The sequence below is a fragment of the Benincasa hispida genome, chromosome 9 (genome assembly GCF_027475165.1).
Source record: "Benincasa hispida cultivar pf3 chromosome 9, pf3_genome.v1.1, whole genome shotgun sequence".
Taxonomy (NCBI): Eukaryota; Viridiplantae; Streptophyta; class Magnoliopsida; order Cucurbitales; family Cucurbitaceae; genus Benincasa; species Benincasa hispida.
The window spans coordinates 13,212,245-13,234,589 of NC_143486.1; the positions used below are offsets into that span (position 1 = coordinate 13,212,245).

At 30.6% G+C, this 22,345-nt stretch overlaps 2 protein-coding genes across 2 annotated transcripts; both read right to left on the minus strand.

The window, feature by feature from the left end:
- Positions 1-13,018: 13,018 nt before the first annotated feature.
- LOC120087199 (zinc finger A20 and AN1 domain-containing stress-associated protein 5-like) lies at positions 13,019-14,173 on the minus strand. The gene has a single exon (XM_039044106.2). The coding sequence runs from the start codon at positions 13,843-13,845 to the stop codon at positions 13,366-13,368; it is 480 nt and encodes a 159-aa protein (XP_038900034.1). The 5' UTR covers positions 13,846-14,173; the 3' UTR covers positions 13,019-13,365.
- Positions 14,174-18,772: 4,599 nt separating this feature from the next.
- LOC120085639 (zinc finger A20 and AN1 domain-containing stress-associated protein 8-like) lies at positions 18,773-21,960 on the minus strand. Its single transcript, XM_039041737.2, has 3 exons — positions 21,826-21,960; positions 21,568-21,682; positions 18,773-19,647 (listed from the first exon to the last, which is right to left on the minus strand). The coding sequence occupies exon 3, from the start codon at positions 19,633-19,635 to the stop codon at positions 19,117-19,119; it is 519 nt and encodes a 172-aa protein (XP_038897665.1). The 5' UTR covers positions 19,636-19,647; positions 21,568-21,682; positions 21,826-21,960; the 3' UTR covers positions 18,773-19,116.
- Positions 21,961-22,345: the final 385 nt, after the last annotated feature.

Sequence of the window (22,345 nt, forward strand, 5' to 3'; positions counted from 1 at the left end):
GATATCTCAACTTAACACCTCAAACAATCCCATAAGATATGATATTTTTTGCCATTCTACTCTTTTTTTTTTTTTTTTTTTTTTGTCATTTACAACCATGAGGGATTAATTTGGAAAAAAAATATCAAATGTTAGCAAAAAGAAAAAAAAAAAAAAAGCTATTAGTCTTGTGTTGGGATTATTTATAGTAAATATAAAAATAAGCTAAGTTAGATTGTTTAAAACACATACGACTCAAAATACAATACAACTAGTAGTTAGCTTATCAAAAAGATTTCATTGTCAACGAAAATGATGATATCTCAATTTTACGAATAAACCAACGTGATGGATGTTTTTTTTAAAAAAAGTTATAAAAAGGATAAAAAATAATAAATTAACAAATTAACATTTTACATTTATTGGTGAAAACAAATAAGCGATATTATTTTCACCAGTGACATTTTGTTGCTTCGTTTTATATTTCATCATTTTCTTATAACATAATAAATATATTGATTCACATCTTATGTTGATGATGAAATCATAGATACATTAAAATATATAAGAATAGGTATACATTGATATAAATATAATACAGATGATTAACATATAACAAGTAGAAATTATAATACATGAACGATCAGTTTTTTTATTTTTTATTTTTTAAATTTGGTATTGGAAAGGGGAAAAAAAGTTAGAAAAATATGATAATGATTGCTAGCTAACCAGAAATAAAAATAATATCCACACTAAAAGTAATGGAAATTATTAGACAGTCCAGCATTAATTAATTAAATTTAATTATAATGCTTTTTTGTGTATATTTATTTATTTTGTGGAGTTGGTAGATACTGCAATCCATTATTTTATCGACGGCCCATACCTTGCCGCTGAAACTTAATACATTGTTTTTCCGGTCCCACTCCAATAATTAATCTCTGGTTTTTCTTTTTTATCAATGAAAATAATATAATTTTGTCTCTGAAAATGAAAAAGTATATAAAAATAAAAATTATATAATCTACCGAAAATGAAGATGACGTGGCAGTTTTTCATTGGTTACTTCAAGTAGGTCCAGCCAACGTTCCTTCCTGGCACAGCTTTTCATTACATCCAAAAGCCCAGCACTGACATGTGGGGCCCGCCCTAATATTATTAATCTTAATATTATTTTATTTTTAATATATCATTTCGAGCTAAATTATAGATTTGGCTGTCGTTTTCAATTATTGGAGGTAGGAAATTTGGATCACGGACCTGATAATTATGTGAATACTTAAATGTCAATAGAGCTATGTTCGCTTTTATAATTTCGTAATTTTTTCAAAGTTTTAATTTGTTTTTAAATTATAATTATCACTATTGTTAATTATGTGTGACATCATGACTTATGAATTGATTCCTCAATTCTTTAGGTGATGTTAAATTTACTTTAAGAAAAAAAATCTAAAGTCAACCTAACCTATAAATTAAAATAATGGAAAAATAACCAAAGTCCAAATTGGAATGAAATAAAAATGAAATCAAACTAGTAAATATGTATATAAAAAAATGTAAATGTAGAGTGATTTTAGTTTTGATTATTAAAATTCAACTACATCAATATGTGTTGTGAATTGATTGAATTAAATTGATATAATCATAAAGTGATGTGACATAATTGACAAATTTTTATACTTGTTTTGTATTTAAGATTTGGTAATAATAAATTATGACATATTGACATGCATAGTGTATTTATCAAGAAGATTAAAAAAAGTACCGTGGTAGAGATGTATTATTATAATTTTCAATTATGCATTGATTTGTACTATTACTTGTTGATAAAGAAATGCATCCAATATTGACTAAAAAAATGTGTTCAATAAATTATTATTTTCACGATTTTATTAACTCAAGTGATTAAGATATTAAAACTAATGTTAGAAGTTGAAATCTGTTAGATTAAAAACATTTCAAACTAAATTAAATAAATGAACTACAAATTAAATCATTATATGGTTAGTTAATTACAAAAATGAAAAGTAATTAAACTAATTGAATTTGAAATTTGACATTTGACATTGATTCTCGATAATATTACATAGACCTAATGATCATGCTAACAAAATGCATGTGTATTATTGATGTACCAATGTCATCAATGACTTATATGGAGAGAGTTTGAAGTGGCTTTGTCAAGTTAACCTGCACAAGAAATCGATACCGCACTCTGATGCTCAAATAAACAAAATGAAATGTTTGGTGAAGCAGACCATTATTAGATTGCATACCTATGTGGTATAATGATGTTTGCCTATTCACACAACATAGTAGGAGAGATGGTGAGGTAACCATTTGGTTTGACAAGTAGCTCGATTGGTTGATTATCCTTTTTTCATGTAATATGGTATAGCTCAGTTCACTCAATCCAATGTTTAAGGTCTATATTTTTTCGATTGTGTAGACTTTGATGGTCTCCTTAGACTTGAGCCTTATATTTTTCTCTTGTTTCAAAATATTCGAAACGGAAAATAAACCTAGTTGGAATAAATCCATATCCAATCACATCATTATAACTCCTACCAAACTTTTATGGAAAAGAAACTTGAATTACATTAGAATAGTTTTTCATTTATAAGAATACAACATTGAAGATGTGTTTGGTACCAAAAAAATAAATAAATAAGAGGAAACTACTTTTTCGTCACCGAATTTTAAAGAATAAGCGTGTCTAGTTTTCAAAGTATAAATTAAAATATGCTTAAGCAAATAAAGGCTATATGTATGATTTTTCTCAATTAAAAAAAAAAAAAAGACTATATGATATGATTGACTAATAATGTTTTTTTTAAAAAAAAAAAAAAAATCATACCATGTAGTCTATATTCACTTAAACAAGATTATTTTAGGGTTCGGTGGATGGATGACCCAAAAGTTAGACAAGAAATGCGAAATGTCCCGGTTTTTTAAAAAACACTGAATGACCATTTGTTGATGTCAAATTAGGGTGAAATTACCAAAATAGACTCACACAAATGCGGAAAAGCAATCTTGCTTTCGCTCTCGCTTTCGCACACAGAAAAGACTCATTTTTCTATCACTTATTGCCGATCTCGCTCTTCCATTCTTCACCGGTTTTGCTCTTCCTGTCCTCACACAGTTTTGGTAGGCGTTCGACATCAATAGTCACTCTCCTCAGAGCTGCTCGTGTGAACTCACCGTGTCGGAAAAGAAGAAGATGCAGCGGAAGAAGTCGGGAGAAAGGAAGAGGAAAAAGAAAAAGGAAAAAGGGGGGGGGGGGGGGGGGAGGAACATGGAGAAGAAAATAAGAAAGCAAGGGCAATGTTGTAATTTCACGTGATTATTACATCATTAAAGGGTCATTTGACATTTTTTTTTTTTAGATTTTGTGTCATTTGATATTTTGAATCTTTAAAATAGGTCTTTTAGGCAATTGTCTCATTATTTTAATTCATGAAATTTTTAGGGAAATTTTGTTTTTAAAAAAGCATCATCAAACATTTTATTTCTATTGTCGAATAGCCTCATAAACGATCATATTATAATGTGAAATTTGAAGTGGATTTCTTACCAATATGTGTGATTTTAAGATCTACCAAATGCCACTATTTATAGGCAAAGTGGCAAGTAGGATGTAGTCTTACATGAACACCAAGTATGAATAACTACAACAGACATGGACAATACGAAGATTGACACATGGCTTTTAGGACACTAAGCTATAGGCCTCTATTTATTTTTATAATATTTATAATACTCCCCCTTCAGATGCCCATATATATATGAAATATGTCTCGTTAAAAACCTTGATAGGAAAAATCAATGGAAAAAAAAAACCCTAGTGAAGGAAAAATGGTACATATTTCATGTAATATATAGACCTAAAAAAATACAATATATATACTCCCCCTAATGAAAACATCACTTAAGATTTCTGAGTCGCCACATTCCAATGTTGTGTGCCAATTTTTTTAAAAGTTGTATTGGTAATGCCTTTATAAATAAGTTTGTCAGGTTATCCTTCGAACAAATTTGTTGTACATTGATGTCAATATTTTCTCAAGATCATGAGTGTAGAAAAGTTTTGGTGAAATATGTTTTGTTCTATCTTCTTTAACATATTCTCCTTTGATTTGGGCTTTGCAAGTTGTGTTGTCTTCATATAATATTGTTGGAAGATTTTTATTAGAAGATAAGCCACATGTTTCACGAAAGTGCTGAGTCATTGATCTTAGCCATAAACATTCTCGAATAGCCTTGTGAATTGCAAGAATTTCAACATGATTTGAGGAAGTGGTCGTTATGGTCTGTTCTACCGATCGCTATGATATAGCAGTTCTTCCACATGTGAACAGATAAACTGTTTGAGATCTAGCTTTGTGCGGATCAGATAAATATCCAAAATCTGCATAACCAACTACGTCAAAATTTGATTTATTTGAATAAAACAAACCCATCGGTTGTTCCTTGGAGATAACGAAGTATATGCTTAATTTCGTTCCAATATCATTTTGTAGGAGAAGAACTATATCAAGCTAATAAATTTACTGAAAATGCAATATCTGGTTTTGTATTATTAGCAAGATACATTATTGCACCAATTGCACTAAGATATGGTACTTCAAGACCAAGAAGTTCTTCATTATCTTCTTAAGGTCGAAATATATCTTTCTTTATATCCAATGAACGGGCTTCCACTGGAATGTTTAGTGGATGTGTTTTGTTTATATAAAATCTTTTAAAAAAAATTTATGTATAAGTTGACTGATGAATAAATAATATTCCATCTACTAAATGCTCAATTTGCAAACCAAGGCAAAAATTTGTTTTTCCGAGATCTTTCATCTCAAATTCATTCTTAAGATATTCTATTGCCTTTGAAATGTTCAAACTGACAAAAGGGAGTTCAATTATATATGATATAATTGAACTGATTAATTATATTTGATATGATTGACTTTATGTATGAGATACATTAATTGGAGGAAAATGGATATAAATATGATTTATATCTAGTGGAGGAGAAAACACTATGGTTTATATATGATATTAAATTATAGATTAATGAATATAATATGATTATATTTGTTATATTTAATTGGACAATTATGGGATAATTGTGCCACGTTTTCTCCGTAACCGTGTGTTAGTGAGAGGTTTCATTCAGTTATTATAACTGAAGAAAAATCGTTTTCATTTTGCAAAAGAGATCAGTCATTCGTTTAAGAAAAGTATATACTGCCTATCGCTTAGCAAACTGAGAGTATATGATAGCTCATCGTTGCTACACGATCGTATACACGCAAGCCTCTTTCTAAACGATCGTCTAGCGCCGAGCATTTACTAAACGATCGCAGCCTATTTACTACACGATCGTGTACCTTCTTCTAAACGATCAAGCATTGTCTATGCGATAGACCCTGCCTTTCTCCCACTTGCTTGGTCGTTGTATACGATCTTCTTTCCTCCTTCTCTCTACCAAATTCCAACAGAGCCCACTCTTTGGATTCTCACACCGAGAATACCGATGGTTCTAAGTGGTGGTATCATCCCCATTCTTCTGTTCGTGTGGAGGTCGTTTGTGAGTAGACGACCGGTGGTTTTGGTGAATGATTGTGTGGACGTTCCAGGGAGAGCGAGAAGGAGCAATCCCTTTGGTGAGAATGAGTTTTGTTGTGAAGAAAGGTTCTTCAATTGGTACGTATTCCGTTCTCTTGTTATTTATTATTCAAAGCATGTCTGTAATTAGTTGTTAAATGCATATCTGTTCTGTTTGAATGTAAATGTGGTAATTCTGTCACAATGTATTTGGAACGATCTGCTTCCGCTCAGAGGTACTCTTGTATAAAAGTTCCTTCAGTTTTTACTATATGTCATAATGTATGTCATATAGTTTTAAAACCCACCATAGGTTATGCATTTATTTTCATATATCATTTTATATTATAAGTGTTATAATATACCAATATGCATGATTTAAATTACATAAAGTATGCTCATGCATCATATAATATAAGAGTTATAATATATGTATGCATGTATTATAGCATATCCATACATCATTTATAGTATAAGTGTTATAATATAAGGTTGAATGGTTGTATGGAATGTATGCTATAGCATGGTTCATTACTTAGTTATATAAATGTTATATATTAGTAATGAATGAACATTGATGCATGACATTACTTTAGATAATCTTATAAATGTTATAATTTTATAAAGTATGTCAATGCTTGTAATGTTGGTTTTAATTTGTTTAATTTACTTAATAAGATGTATAAATAAATGAAATTAGAAATTAAAATCAATAACCAAGAGTTGCATACAAACTTAGGTAAAATCATTTTTTAAAATAGTTTTAAAATATGATTGAGATAGACCTAAGTTCACAAATTTCTAATGAGATTAGAAATTAGATTAATCTTTTAAATCGGTTTAATAGGATTAAATTGATTTCAATAAAAGATTAAATTTGTAGCAAATATATCTATAAGGAACCTTTTGTCTAAGGCAGGTTCTGGCTAGGCTAGGGTATTTAAGTTAACGCAAATTGAACACCCCTATCTGGGAACCTACCTAGAACGGTGAATTAGATAGATTTGCTATAAACATGCAGTTGTTGATTAATATTTGTTAAAGTGTTTAATGAATGTCAATCAAAATTGTTTAACTATCCAAGTGTTACTTTTAGACAAACTTAAGCAATCACTTAGTAAAAATAATTAGCTGTATTTTTCCTAAATAAATTAAACCCTAGGTTCTTAAAATACTCATTGGGAGGAAAAAATGTATATGATATGTCATTTTCAGTCACGTTTCTCCCTTAATATTCACACCGTGAGACTCAAGCTTCGCCTTGAGGCGTCCTAGGAGAGTCCCTCTTCGGATGGTGTTTGCATGAGTCAATATCAAGGTGAATGGAGAGAGTATTTATAGTAAGTTGGAAAGGGATGTGTGGTCAACATAACCTATTGTCTCTTTCATTGGTTTGCATCGTGAGACCTTTTTGCACGGTCTTGAGGCGCCCTAGGAGCGTCCCCCTTCGGATGGTTTGTGTAATCGGTCAATATCAAGGCGAACTCCAGAAATGGATAGGGTTGCTTTAGTTTTTACCCCAGTCGATTTTTCCCTTCGGTTGGCTCAATTGGGCAGAACTCTATGATCTAAAATGAATGGTCACACTTACGGAAAATTATTAAGTAAGTTAATGATTTCTTGAGCAAATAACTGATAACTGGTCATTATAGAAATAAGAGTTATTTTGGTATAATGATTAGTTGAGAATGTCTCAATTCATTATTTGGTGAAACTTGAAAATGCAACTAACGGAAAATCACTATTTGACATTTTGCTGAAAAAATAAACATATTGATCTACATTAGATTTTAGCATAACTCTTTTAAAAAAATCCAATCAGTTCTAGCAAAATCTAAATGAACCCCATTTAACATCTAATTTTATAATGATGCTTTAGTGATTTAAGACATAAGCCATCGAAGGGTAGTCAATTTCTCCCTTCATCAAGATATTTAATAATTGATAGAGAATCATATTCAACATATATTTCTAACCTCCTTTGAGGACCTATTTTAGTGCGTTATGGTGGAGCAATTGGAACATATACTGCACATCCAAAAATTTTCAGATGGAAAATATTTGACTCATGACATAAACTAATTGTAATGGTGAGTACTTATGATGAGCTATTGGCCTAATACGTACAAGTGACGTTGCATGCAAAATAGAATATCCCCATACAGATGAAGGAAGCTTAGCTCTCATAAGTAATGATCTTGCAATTAATTGCAAACGTTTTATAAATGATTGTGCTAAACCATTTTGTGTATGAACATGAGCTATAAGATGTTCAACACTTATATAAATTGACATACAATAATTATCAAAGCTTAGGATATAAATTCACCAGCATTATCAAGACGAATGGTCTTAATTGTATAATCAGAAAATTGTGTTTTTAACTTAATTATTTGAGCAAGTAATCTTGCAAATGCAAAATCTCAACTTGATAATAAGCACATGTGTGACCATCTACTGGATGCATCTATTAATACTATAAAATATCTAAATGGTCCACTTGGTTGGTTAATAGGTCCATATATATCACCATGAATTCATTCTAAAAATGCAGGTGATTTAGCTCCCACTTTAGTTGGTGATGGTCTAATTATTAATTTTCCATGTGAGCAAGCATCACATGATAATTCATTATATTGAAGAATCTTCTAACTCTTCAATGGGTGTCCATTTGAATTCTCAATAATTTTTCTCATCGTTATAGACCCTGGATGACCCAATCCATCATGCCAAATAGCAAATATATCTGGATTCATGAACTTCAAGTTTATTGTTGCATATGTTTCAATTACTCGTTTATGAGTATAATACAATCTAAAAGATAAAGCAGACAAGTTTTCCAATATACGTTTTTCATTTGAGACAGTAGAGATAATATATAGATATTCCACGTTATTCTTACTATCAGTCTCAATATGATAACCATTATAACGTATATCTTTAAAACATAGAAGATTTCTCTTTGATTGACTAGAGAACAATGCATTATCAATTGTAAATTTTGTTCTTCTAGGCAAAATAATATTTACTTTTCCGAAACCTTCGATCATGTTTGCAGAACCTGATATTATATTTACTTTTACTTTCAACATTGTCAATTTAGAAAAGCATTTTTTATTTGTAAGTATTGTGTGTGTAGTTATATTGTCTGCTAGATATAAATCTTCTTTGCTCATTTTTGAATCACCCAATATATGAAAATGATCTATGTTTCTTCATTAAAAGAAAATAATTACAATAAGAAAAACAACACCTAAAATATACAAAAGTTACTACAAAAAATATGAAGATAGATAAAAGAAAACAACAACATTAAGTTTAGATATTCTCAAAGTTAAAAGAAACACTTAAAGTTCTATCAATTGTGCCAATCTTCTCTTCGAGAGATTCAAAGAAATCCGCCACATCCAAATTTGTCATATAGGATGGGTCAAATATGTCATTATCCTGGTATGCAAAAATTGTTTCTACATTTTTCTCTTTGTTCTTTAGGGAGGCTTGATAGAGGTCAACTAAGTGTTTTGACGTACGAAAAGTACGTGACCAATGCCTAGTCATTCCGTATCGAAAGCATTTATTTTCAACACTCTTTGAACTCTTATCTTGCTTGTGTGATCATCATTTTGTGTGGTTATTTTGAAATTTGAATGATTAAAACGACCACCACGAAAATAAAAATTATTTTTTCATTTGCTACGATCATGACCTTGACCACGACCACAACCTCGACCACGATTATTAACATTTATGGTGTTGTTCGAGTTGGTTGAGATTTGTGGTTTTTTATCAATAACTCATTATTTTGTTCGGCTACGAAAAGACATGAAATTAGTTGAGAATACTGTTTAAAATCTTTTTCCCGATATTTCTGCTGTAGGAGCATATTCGAGACATTAAATGTAGAAAATGTCTTATCTAACATATCGACATTGGTAATTTTCTCTCTGTATAACAACAATTTTGAACTGATTTAAAATAATGCGAAATTGTAAAAACTTACTGAGCTCTTATCCTGTGGAGCTTTTCTTTTGTGATCATCATTTTATGTGGTCCTTTTGAAATTTGAATGATTAGAACGACTACCACGAAAATAATAATCATTTATTCCTCTGCCATGGTCACGACCACAAACTCGACCATTCTTATTAACATTCACAACATTCACTTCAGGGTTTGGTGTTGTTCCAGTTGGTCGAGATTCGTGGTTCTTCATCAATAACTCATTATTTTGTTCGGCCACGAGAAGACATGAAATTAGTTGAAAATATTGTTTAAAACCTTTCTCTCGATATTGCTGCTGCATGAGCATATTTTGGGACATGAAATGTAGAAAATGTCTTCTTTAACATATCAACATCAATGATTTTCTCTATGCATAACAACAATTTTGAACTGATTTAAAATAATGAGGAATTGTAATCACTTATTGAACTCTTATCTTGTTAAGCTTTTCTGTTGTGATCATCATTTTGTGTGTTTTTTTTTAAATTTGAATGATTAAAACGACCACCACGAAAATAATAATTATTTCTTCCTCTGCCATGGTCAAGACCTCGACCAAGACCACAACCTCGGCCACGATTATTAATATTCACATCATTCACTTCAGGGAATGGTGTTGTTTCAGTTGGTCGAGATTCGTGGTACTTCATCAATAACTCGTTATTTTGTTCGACCACAAGAAGACATGAAATTAGTTGAGAATATTGTTTAAAACCCTTTTCTCGATATTGTTGCTGCAGGAGCATATTCGAGACATGTATCAACATCAATAATTCTCTCTGCATAACAATAATTTTAAATCGATTTAAAATAATGCAGAATTGTAATCACTAATAGATTTAAAATCTTAGCCTTAAATACATCTGCTCATAATAAGTTTTAGGAAGAATAACCGTTTTTTGATGATCATACATTTTTTTTCAAAATTTTCTACAAGATACGAGATCTTTTACTGTAAGATACTTCATTTTTAATCCCTCATGAAGATAATGATGAAGGAAAATCATAGTTTTTATTTTTTCCTGGATGTTGTATTTTCTTCTTTAACTATTTCTCCTAAGTTCATAGCATCCAGGTGAATTTCGGCATCGAGCACTCATGAAAAATAATTATTGTCACTAATGTCAAAGATTGCGAATTCTAATTTTGTAACGTTTATCAAGGCAACACTATCACAAAATATTGCATTTATATTAGAAATTTAATATGTACTAAATATGTAAAATAACATTTAATTTATTAATTATAATAAAGAGGAAAAAATCAACCTACCTTTAGGACTTAACTTCAACGATGGAAGCAACAGGAGCTAGTGTTGATAATGTATTGTGAAATTTAAAATTGATTTCTCACCTATATGTGTGATTTTAAGATCTATCAAATGCTACTATTTATATGCAAAGTGGCAAGTAGAATGAGGTCTTACATAGACACCATGGAGAATATGAAGATTGACACATGGTTTTTAGGACACTAAACAATGGACATCTATTTATTTTTATAATATTTATAATATAATGCATTTTTAAAATTTTTTTTCATTTAATAAAAAAGAATTCATACCTTAGTTATAGAATATTTATTGTTATTAATTTACAAGTTTCCCGTGGCCATAAATGGATAAATTATCAATTTTGCCCCATAAATTGTGTCCAAGCTTCAACCTTTTCTTTTACCAAGTTGAAATTCATAATCCTTTTAAGTATAATAAGAGTTTGTGGATTCAAAACCAAAATCTTCTTAGTTATCAAAATATTTTAATGTCAGTTGAGTTATGTTCATTTTTGTGACAGTTCTTAATTCTAAAAGTTTCAAGTTAAATTATTTAATTTAATTTCAAAAATCATTCCGAAATTATTTTTTCCCACTAAAAATACAACACTTTTCTCATTCACATTCTTTGCTCATCATTCATCAACAAGCAGCCGCATAAAATTTTTCCTTAAAAAACCACGTAAAAGAATAACCGTTATTTCACTTATCGATTAGTTTACTAACAGAGTGTTGATTGCTAGAACTAAGATAAACAAAAGCTTGAAATTTACTAAACAATCACTTTTTAAGAGTTTAGGGACCAAACTAAACATTTTAAAAGTTTGAACACTAAAATGAACAAAAACTCAAAGTTCGAGGATTAAAATAGGATTTAAACCTTTAAAAATGTACCTTCTTAATCCTCGAACTTTTTAGAATATGTGCATGTAGTCTCCAAATTTTCAAAATGTATCTTGAATTATGTCCATGCATTAATTTTTATTTTTAAGTAGAAAACAATGTTCAAATTTTATCTCTTCTCTCGATTTTTTTTTCTAATTCAAAATGTTTGACAAAAACTTGAGAGAGAGAAAAAAAGGCTTATTTAGTAGGTAACTCATATAATGTTTATTCACTAAGTTCAGTGAATATGCATTTGTGTGACAATATGGATTATGTTTAAAAAATTATTTCTAGATTATTGATCCAAACATTGCAAAATTTGAAAAGAACTTTGTTTTTTTTCTTCTAATGTTGTTAGTGTATCTAGACTTTGAACTCAAAATTTTAAAACACAAAATTATATTTAATATGATAAAAACAAAAACAAATATAGTATTTTATATTATATACCCAATTATTTTTATATAAATTAAAATATGCAATGTATATATGGTATATTACATCATATTATAAAATAATAATTATACAAAAAGTACAACATAAAACAAGATCATAATTTTTCAGATATATTTTGAAAATTTATTTAAATTAAAATTTAATTTTTAAATTGATTATTAAACAATCTGAAAACATGAAATACAATGTATATTTTAGATACAACTATTCTAAAAACTTACGACTAGAAATGTATGTTTAAAAAACTTGGAGACCAGATACATTTATTCTTGAAAATTAGCTGTAAAATTGAGGCAATGAACTTTTGAGTTAACCAATATCAAATAATCCAAATATTTTTTTGACAGCTAAATATATTATTCAATGTACATGATAAAACATCAATTCATCAATTGGATCCATATAAACAGAAAAATATCATACATCAAATATCAATAAATATTTTATTTTTTTTTCCTGAATTGTTTTTTTTTTTTTTTTTTTTTTTTTTTTTTTCTTCAGCTTAAAAGCGGCAAGTAAGCAATGACTTGGGATTCTCGCATAGATGAATCAATTTGAAAGGAAAGTGGCTTACGCAAGTGTCCCCATCGCGATTAATCGCCGATCTCATTAATTTTTCTAAGATATTAAAAGGAAAAAAATAAAGAAATAAAATCATAAAAAATAAAGAAAATATTCAAATGGAATAGAATGCGACAATTTTTTTTTTCTTCCGGTGCTATGATTCTGAACTGCCAATTAAACCCCGAGAATTCATCGAATTTACATCACATGCCATTGGCATTTTCAAGCGCAAATTAAAAAGAAAAATAAAAAAGAATTAACAAAGAACACCGCCATCATCTTCATAGCCCACGATAATCTTTTCTTTTTGTTTTCGAACAAACCAAAAAAAAAAAGGAAAAAAAGAGTAAAATAAAAAATTTAAATAAAATAAGAACATAATTATCTGAGAAAACACAACGATCATCATCATCATCTTCATCAAGGATTTTTTTTTTTCTCGTTCTCTCATGTTTTTTCTCTCCTAAAGATCGAGAGGATATTTCGAGGAATTAATCCTCAATATTCCGAAGAAAAATTTCAACAATCAGCCCAAAGATTTTTTTCACAGATTTCATCATCTTCAGATTCGTTCTTTTTTTGGTAATCAAATCGATCTACGGATTAAACTCTAACAATCTTCGCCGCTTTCACCACCGGATTCTCTCTCGCGATCGCCTCACGACCAGCCGCCTTGTAATCGAAGCTACAATCGTGACGATCTGAATACCGGTGCTCCGCACAGAACAAATCTCCGCATCGGCACCTAAATCCAGTCAATCCGACGCGTTTTCTACATCCAGAACACCGATTCACCTCTCGCTTCGTCGATTCGTCAGATTTCGGACGATCAGCCGCTGTTATAATCCTCCTGGACTCTGAAACGAACCGAAATTTCTCAGGCGAGCGAGAGGTAGTAGATCTCGGACTTTTCTCACCGGAAAACTTCATCGCCATGGACGCGGTCGCCGTGGTAGCATTAAAGCACTTCTGACACATATTATTTGTCGCCGGATTCCCCGTGAGGCCGCAGTTGTTGACGCAAAGCGTGATCGTCTCCGGAACTTTGAACTCCGTCTCCTCCTTCTCGGTTCTCTGTGCCATATCTTCCGATCGGATCCTCAAACAAGAAATCCCGAGAGAGATTCAAAGAAAAGATGATAAGAACGAGAAGATTTGGTTCGGGGGTTGGGTTTATTTGAGAGGATGAGAGAGAAACGGGGAAATGAGGGAATATGAAGGGATTGAAAGGTCGGTAATGGCGATGGAATATGGGCCTCATAGAGACGCGTATCGAACATTTTTTTACCTACTTTACTAAAATACCCTTCTTTTTTCCCTTTATTTACCTTTTTACCCTTCCCTCTTTCCTCTGTTCTTAATCGGTTGTGACGTGTTCTTCGTCATTATGGTAACTAGCCAAATTACGTTTGCCAATTTCTTCTTTTGGAAGATTATTATTACTTCTGTTTTTTTTGTTTGAATTTATCCCTCCATTTCCATTTTTTTTAATTTTATAAGTTACTTACGATGCTATAATCATTTCCTATTTTGTGATATTTAGCTTAATGAGTTAATTAAACTTAAATAAGGGATAAAAGTTGAGGTTAAAATACTATCTGGTCTCATAATATGTTTATTCAATTTCAGTTTCTATATTATAAAATATTTAATTCTACTCTAATATTTTGAATAAATCTAAAATTATCAAAAACGTACTATTTCTAAAAAAAAATTACATTACTTTTTCTAACTTATCGATAGTTTGGAGTCTTTTTGTGTATAATCAGGTAAGATGTATTTAGAAAGTCCCAAACAATCAACTTCAAAAAAGTCAGTTTTTCAACTAAAATCTCATGATCGATCTCGTTCGAGATGAACTGAGAAAAACTATATTTACGAGTTTTCAAAATATATGCTAATTTTGTAATGTAAAAATCTAAACGTGTTATTTTTTATAATTTCCTTTGTAATGGCCAGTTTGGATCCTCATGGTTTTGAAGAATTTTAATTCATGATGGATTTTAAATGAATTCCATTATTTGACACTACAAGAAATAAAAATGATTTTAAAATTCGAAGTGATTTTAAATCTTGTTTTACTTGAAAAACTTTCCTAACTAAAATGTTTGGATTTTGCAAGATTTCATAGGATTTGAAATTAAATTATTTAATTAACCCAAGTTCTAATTTTCAATTAACATATCATACCTAAAAGCCTATAGTAGTAAGTATTGACTTTCTTTTCTAGGTACCATGCGAACACAAAATTTTAAATATAATCATTTCAAATCTCTCTCGTTTCAAATAAAGTAATTGATTTTAAATCATTTCTTGGATTTCAAACCACAAGATTTAAAATCATGTTTTAAACTTTCTTGAATCCAAACGGAAGGTAAAACAGATGAACTATAATAATATTTTAACTTTTATAAATTAATTATCGCACTTAATTAAAGTCTTGTTGGGTTAGTTGTTGGGGTTTGGTTCGATTTTTTTATTAATAAAAATAAATAGACTTTGACATTCTCAATGAATTTTGAAGTTTTCTTTAAAAAAAAAAAAAAAAGGTTTTGTAGGTGGATCTAAATATTCAAAATTTTCAATTTGTGTTCGAATGTTACATTAGTTAGATTTTGGTTGATATTTTAATCACAATTTAATTTTGATAAGATATTAATTTCACCACTTACTCATGTTTTACTGACACGACCAAGTAAAAGGAAGCCATAAAATTTGCAAGAGCTCATGGTTAAAATAAATAAATAAATAAAATTCGAACATTGATAAAATTAAAAATCACTATTCAACACTGTTGTGACAACAATAGCTAGGAATGAATTATTGGAATTTGGTCATCCCTATAAAAGTAAATAAATAAAAATCCAACTATTATTCGATGTCCTATTTATCAAAACATTTCAAATAAAAAAGTCGAGAAGTTGAAAAGTAAAATATGTAATACCAAAAGTAGAAATTGGGGACAAATATCTTGAATAAAAGGACTGAATCACTTTGAAATTTTTCTTTTTCTTTTCTTTTTTTTCTTTTTAATTTTTTTTCTTGAGAAATTACTAGTGAATTAATCCTTTTTTTATTCTTTTTTTTAGTTGCCTAACAAAGACAAAAAAAAAAAAAAAAAAAAAAGTCATAGAAAAGCATTTTAAAGTACCATGGAATTAGTCTACTCAAGCCATTATATGCTTTATTGAATTATGAATGGTTTCCTAGTTGTATAGGTAGCTCCTAAGTCAGGTAATAGACAGTTCCTAAATGTTTTTTTTTTCTCTTACAATAAAGTATAACCTAATAAAAGTTAATTTTGCAATTAAATTTTGTGGAATTAGATTATATTGCGTGTGCTTAACATCAAAATAGGATATACGATTTTATTTATATAATTGTATTTTGAACGACAAACACATAAAAACAAGCAAAGAAATAATTTAAAAAAAAAAAAAAAAAAACCTCAAGAAAATAACAAGATTAAGAAACGTATTTGATTTTAATATGGTATGCACTTTTTTTCTTCTTCTAATTTACCTCATAATACTAAACTAGATAGTAAAGGAAACAAAATCTATGGGCTTACATTTGATCATTTTCAATGATGTTAGGGATGCAAATAATAATGCCAAATTATTAATTTTGTGGTAGTGGTTTGAGGTCGGTTTTAATTTAATCGATGTATTTTCTAAGTTTCAATTTAGTTATTTTAAATTAACTGAACTTAACTCATGTCACTCTCGGTAGAAAAGTAATAAATTAATAGTAATTTAAAAAGTGACCCCAACAAATCACGTTTGTTGTTTTTTAGTAAGTTTTCCGTACTTGTACTAACACATGGGACCTATAGCCCAATATGTAATAAATAATATAAATTGATTAACAAGCGGAGAGTGATTTATCTATTTTCCTTTGGAAATGATGTTATCAATATGAAAAGTGTGAATTTGTCACATTTATTGTTACTATTATCGCAACCGTTACGTTTAAGGTCAAAAGGTAACGATAAGAGTACATGTGACATATTCATAATTCTAAGTAAACATGATAAAAAAAGAAAAAACATTTATGATTATGGACCATTATAATGGATCTATCAATGGAACTCAATTATGATTGTAACAATTTTCATTATGAATTAATAAATGTGGCTTTTAAGTCAATTTTACCAATTACTCCCAATCTATCCATATTTACTTAGTTACAAACTTATTGTCAATTAACTCTTAGTCAAACAGAAAATTCTTACACCTAATCACATTTGTATGATATGACCAAACTGTGAGATTGGATCTCAACTCAAATTAGGACATGTTTAAATTGACTTTCTAAGTGTTTAATGAAGTATTTATAAATATAAAAAAAGTGTTTATGAACATTTAAAAAGTCAATTCAAATAGACCTTCAAATATATGGCAAGACCTAAGAAGTAATACACTAAAAAATGGTATTAAAAAAAAAAAAAAAAAACCTATCATAATTACTTTTAACGCCTCGCTCAATTCCAAATATAATGTAGAGTGTAATCATAGAAACAAATAGATAATTCAGAAAAGAGAGAGGATAAAAAAGGTAAAATGATAATGGCATAAGAAACAATAATTGGAGAACGTGAAGGAGGGGAGGGCAAAATGGGGCATTCACATTGAAACGGTGAGCTTTGGCGTAAGAGAAACGGAGCAGAGAACTTAAACGCAAAAGGCAGCAAATATTACCTTTTTTTTTATTATTATTTTTATTAAGCCGCCAAATCTGACCGGCGCTGCCCGGAACACATTCCCCCCGTCCCTTTCGCTTTATAAACTGACCCAATTGCCCGCTTAGTTATGTTATGTCCCACGCGTGTCGTTACCCAGCTTCCGACATGCCATTACGACATGTCGTTTCTGCACTAAATATCAAATACTGTTTACACAGCTCATGCCCTTCATTTTCCCACTCAATTATTTTGTTTTAGTTCACTTATGGTTGTGGCTAACAAATCGATCCCAATTTAGGGGAACTTTTCATTTTATCAACTTCTTTCTTATAATAATTATTATATTTTTTATTTTACCAATTTTCTTTTTTGAAACTATTTTCTTACCTTTTGTTTTTTTTTCAAGTTCAATAAATGGAGGGTAAGATTTGAACTGAGTTGACCAGTAGAGTTATGTCTATAATTTTTCTTAATTTATCTACTTTTTAAATTTGTTTAAAAAAAGAACGAAAGAATAAATGTTTTTGGGAATTTTTTGTTTCTGAACTTCAAATGTAATTTTGAAGATAGATTAATAAAAAAATGATTAGCCTCATACCCATATCGGCTCTCGATTTAATTTTGCAAGCATCGAAGTGGAAATTATTACAAAGAATTTGTAGAATTGAGTTCCTCAAAAAAAAAAAAAAAAAAAAAAAAAAAAAAAAACCCCTTAAAAAATTCTGAAAGTTTTGACTAAATAGTTAAAATTTCAATGAAAAGTAAATTTGGATTGAAAAAGAAAATTAAATAATCTAAATTTAAATATTTAATTAAAAAATATCTATTATCTAAGGTGCAAGGGCCGTTTAGGTGACAATTTTTCTATGATGGACTTGTTTTTCAAAATTAAACATGTTTCATCTACACTTATTAGATAACTAAATCCTAAAAAAAAAAAAAAAACTTTTTAAAAACTATCTTTTTAAGTTCTTAAAATTTAACTTAATTTTTTAAACAATCAATGAAAAGTAGAAAAAAAAAAAGTCCAACTTAATTTTAAAAACAAAATGATTACCTGACTGTGTTACCGGTCCTAACCCTATTGATACTCCTAACAGTTCTCTATCAAAATAATATATCGACACCCTATAATAAACATTCATATTTCACACATACTTTGGAGAAATAAAATTTCATAAAATATCATCCCATAAACCCTTTGTTGGACATAAATTTGATCCCAATACAACTTCTAAATGCAGCCTGTTTCTCTTTATACTTCTTGGAGCCAAACCAACAAATATTATGAAGATTATCATGATCAATATCTCAACAATCATAAAATTTTGTTTTTTTTTTTTTTTTTTTAATAATTTTTTACTCCATTTTTTTAATAATTTTTTACTCCAGAGGCAAAATTAACCAGCAGAAATTTAACTGTAGCAAAATTCATCCATACACTGACTGGTTACAAACAAAACCTACAATCACACTCACGCCATTTCTCCTGCGGATTATCCCACAACATTATGCTCTTCCAAGTAACAAACATGTCTCACCAACCTTTGCACACAACCCATTTCACCAAAAACATCAACCAACAAAACATCATACATTTCATTCAACACAGAAGAAAAATATAGGTGGTGCTGCACCTCAACTCGACTTTCTCGGGTCCACAGTTCTGGTCATATCTTTTTCAGCTTTTCAGCCTTCACCACAGGGTTGGCTTTTGCAATTGCCTCCCTACCAACAGCCTGGTAATCAAAAGGGCACTCGTGTTTGTCAGAGTAGCGATGGACTGCACAGAAGAGGCTTCCACATCGGCAGTTGAACCCTGTTAGACCCACGCGTTTCCTGCAGCTGCTGCACCTGTTTGGACTTTCTTTCACCTTCTCCACTGTGCTGCTTGCATTTGAAGACGTATGAGATGCCTGAGTTGGAATGATGGATGATTCAGCTGGTTCAGTTTCTAGCTTAGTTGGACAAGTGACAACAGCCTTCTTGCCATGGTCATTTGGTCCACAATTCACAATGCTTCCGAATGAAGATGCTGCAAGCTTGGCCTGTTCTTGCTTCATGATGAAGTCTTTGTGGCATTTTGAACACATGTTCATAGTTGCAGCACTTCCGAAAAACCCACAGTTGTTTGCACAAAGTTTGGGAGCTTCTGGAGGAGCTTGGCATCCTGTCTCTTTATGCTCCATTATTCAACTTTCCTGTAAATATTAGTCCATCAGCTATTTTCAAGTAAATTAATGTTCTGTATGTTAAAAAATAGGATGTTCGGGATGAAATATTCAAGCAAATTATGTTAATTGATTGATTATCTGAAATGAAACTACCCAACATCCAGAAAAAGGAGAATGACTGAGTACAATTCCTGACAAACAGAAGATGTTAAGCACAGAGTATTACAAGTTGATCGTTGAACGTCATTTACAGAGAAAAAAGAAGGAATAACCATTGAAGCAACTGGACTTCAATTCACACAAGTTCTAGTTTACATCTCTAATTCCCTCCCATCCACTCTCCTAATGTTCTTTTCTCATTGTGCTGATGAAGCAGAGTCCTTGCAATTGCCCATATGAAACCGAACATCTTCCAGACTACTCATATTCCGATCCAAATGATGAAAATCAAGTGCTCTACATAATCCATTCAAATAACTCCAAATATATTGAGTTACTATATATCTATGACTTCTAATTCTGACAATATGTGTTAGTAGGGCCAAGGGGATCTCGAGGTCCAGCTAAGGTTCTGCATGAGGAAGTTACTCCATTTGTTTTGCATGGAGATCAATTTATAACTTTGGTTGGTGCATCAAATGACTTAATTTCGGTGGTTATGCATGGGAAATATTATTTTCTGGTCAAAACAGGTAACTGGATTGTCTTGCATGAGGAGAATTTTTGTTTCTCTGCTGGTGATAGTTCGTCTAAAGTTTCTCTATGGGTTAGAGGTTCAGGTAAAGCTAAAGGGTTCTTCAAGGAGTCATGTACAGAAATGGCTTGAAGATTGGGAGTTCAATGGAATCTATCTATTAATTTATTTAGTCTTGAGAAGCTTCCTAATAATGTTGCAACAGGTTGCATTCAAAATGTTTCTTTTGTTGAATGGGGGTCAAATTCATAGTTTTCTTTGGAAGGTTTGAAGTGGCTCTCAGTTTCCAATGCTTAGTCAAGGCTTTACCGATAGTTTCATCATTGCTTTGCAAGCTCTCTAAGTTTTTCAGGAAAAGATTTTGCAAAAGTTCTTTGCTCTTTAAACGTTTATTTATTTTCATGGCTACCCTCTATATGGTTATATTTGTTGTTTTGTTTCGTTTTCTATTTCACTCCCTTTCGGAGTTTGCATCCCCGAACATTTATTCTTTTCCATTATTCCATTATATCAATGAGGATTTTTTCTTCCCTCCCATTAAGCTCTCACGAAATGGAAAATTCCATAACAAGGAGGTCCAAAACCATTCAACAAAAATGGAACCCTAAGGTAAACAGAGAAAAACAAACTCACTCAAATTCTTCTTCAAAGAATGGAAATATGCATATACATGCTTGATGCTAGGGCCAAGTCCAACTCAAATACCTCTCTAAAACAAAACTCCATTCCAAAAGAGGTTAAAACGAAACTTCCAGGCTACACAAAAGCTGGGCCAGTTAAGAAAAGGAACATGTTCATCACATCTCACGAGCAAGGAGAAGAAAGAGATATTGATTAGCAACAGAATTAAAAACATGAAAAATAATCGGATGCCAACAAGTGAAATTCCTCAACAAGACATAAACAGACATGCAAAAATCTGCTAGTATTGTCTAAAAAACTCCAGCATCTACCACCAAAAAAAAAAAAAAAACAAACATAAGATTACTTCCACCCACAAGTTTGATTAAAAATCCCCCTAAAGTAGCAGGAGAATTGGAGCGAAACTTTAAAAAAGCACCACTAAGAATTAAATTACCCACAAGACAGCATCGTCAACGCTTTCAAAAACATAATCGCTTCCCCCAGAAACAATCAAGACGAACCAATTCGCATAGAAACAAACAGAGAGCGAAAAAAATAAAAAATAAAAATCGAAACCCCACAAATCAATTTCGAGAAATGGAAGAAGCCCTTCAATTCTTAATTCTAACCTGTTCGTTGTTAGGTGTAGGAGGTTGCTCTATTCGACCGCTGCCTTATCGATGATTATAGAAAAACACCATAAAATTCCCAGCGAGATGACGATTCTTCGCTCCCCTCCTTCCACTGAAAATCAACCAGAAGAAAAGTGGAAAGAAAAAACAGAAAAACATATGTAAATCAAAAATAAAAAATAAAAAAACCCACATGCGAAGAACAAAATTAAGAAAAAAGAAAAAAGAAATGAAGATGAAATTGGGAAAACTAACCCTACAACGATCAGAAAGGAAATGGGGTTTCGAAGGTGGAGAGAAAAGCCACTTCTTTACAATGGGATTTCCCATTTATAGAGCAATCGGAAGTCCGATGTGGGCCAAAAATAATAAATAAATAAAAACAAAAACGTTACGAGTTCTTAAGGGCTGGTTGTGGAAATACATGGAGTGTTGTGATTGGAGGAAAGAGAGTGACCAATGAGAATGAAGAGAGTGGCGAGTTTACATGGAACTGGCTGTAGGCGATCGAGCTAGAAAAGCTTGTGTTCCTATGAGTCCCGTTTACGGGGTTTGGGTTACGTGTTTCGATTCTACTCTTTGTTATGTGTATTAGTCCTTGGTTGAACGACACGTCGAAAGTGATGTTTTTGGAATATTTTTATTTAATAGCAAAATTTTGAATTGAAAGGAAGGGAAGGATGATCATCATCATCGTGGTGATGCTTTTTATATAGATTTTCCCCCTTAAAAAAACCACTTTCATTTTTCATTTTTTATTTTTCTTCTAATTTTT

Bases quoted from the DNA above. Each gene is read 5' to 3' on its own strand.
- LOC120085639 (XM_039041737.2), bottom strand. From the start codon at position 19,635: ATGGAGCATAAAGAGACAGGATGCCAAGCTCCTCCAGAAGCTCCCAAA.
- LOC120087199 (XM_039044106.2), bottom strand. From the start codon at position 13,845: ATGGCACAGAGAACCGAGAAGGAGGAGACGGAGTTCAAAGTTCCGGAG.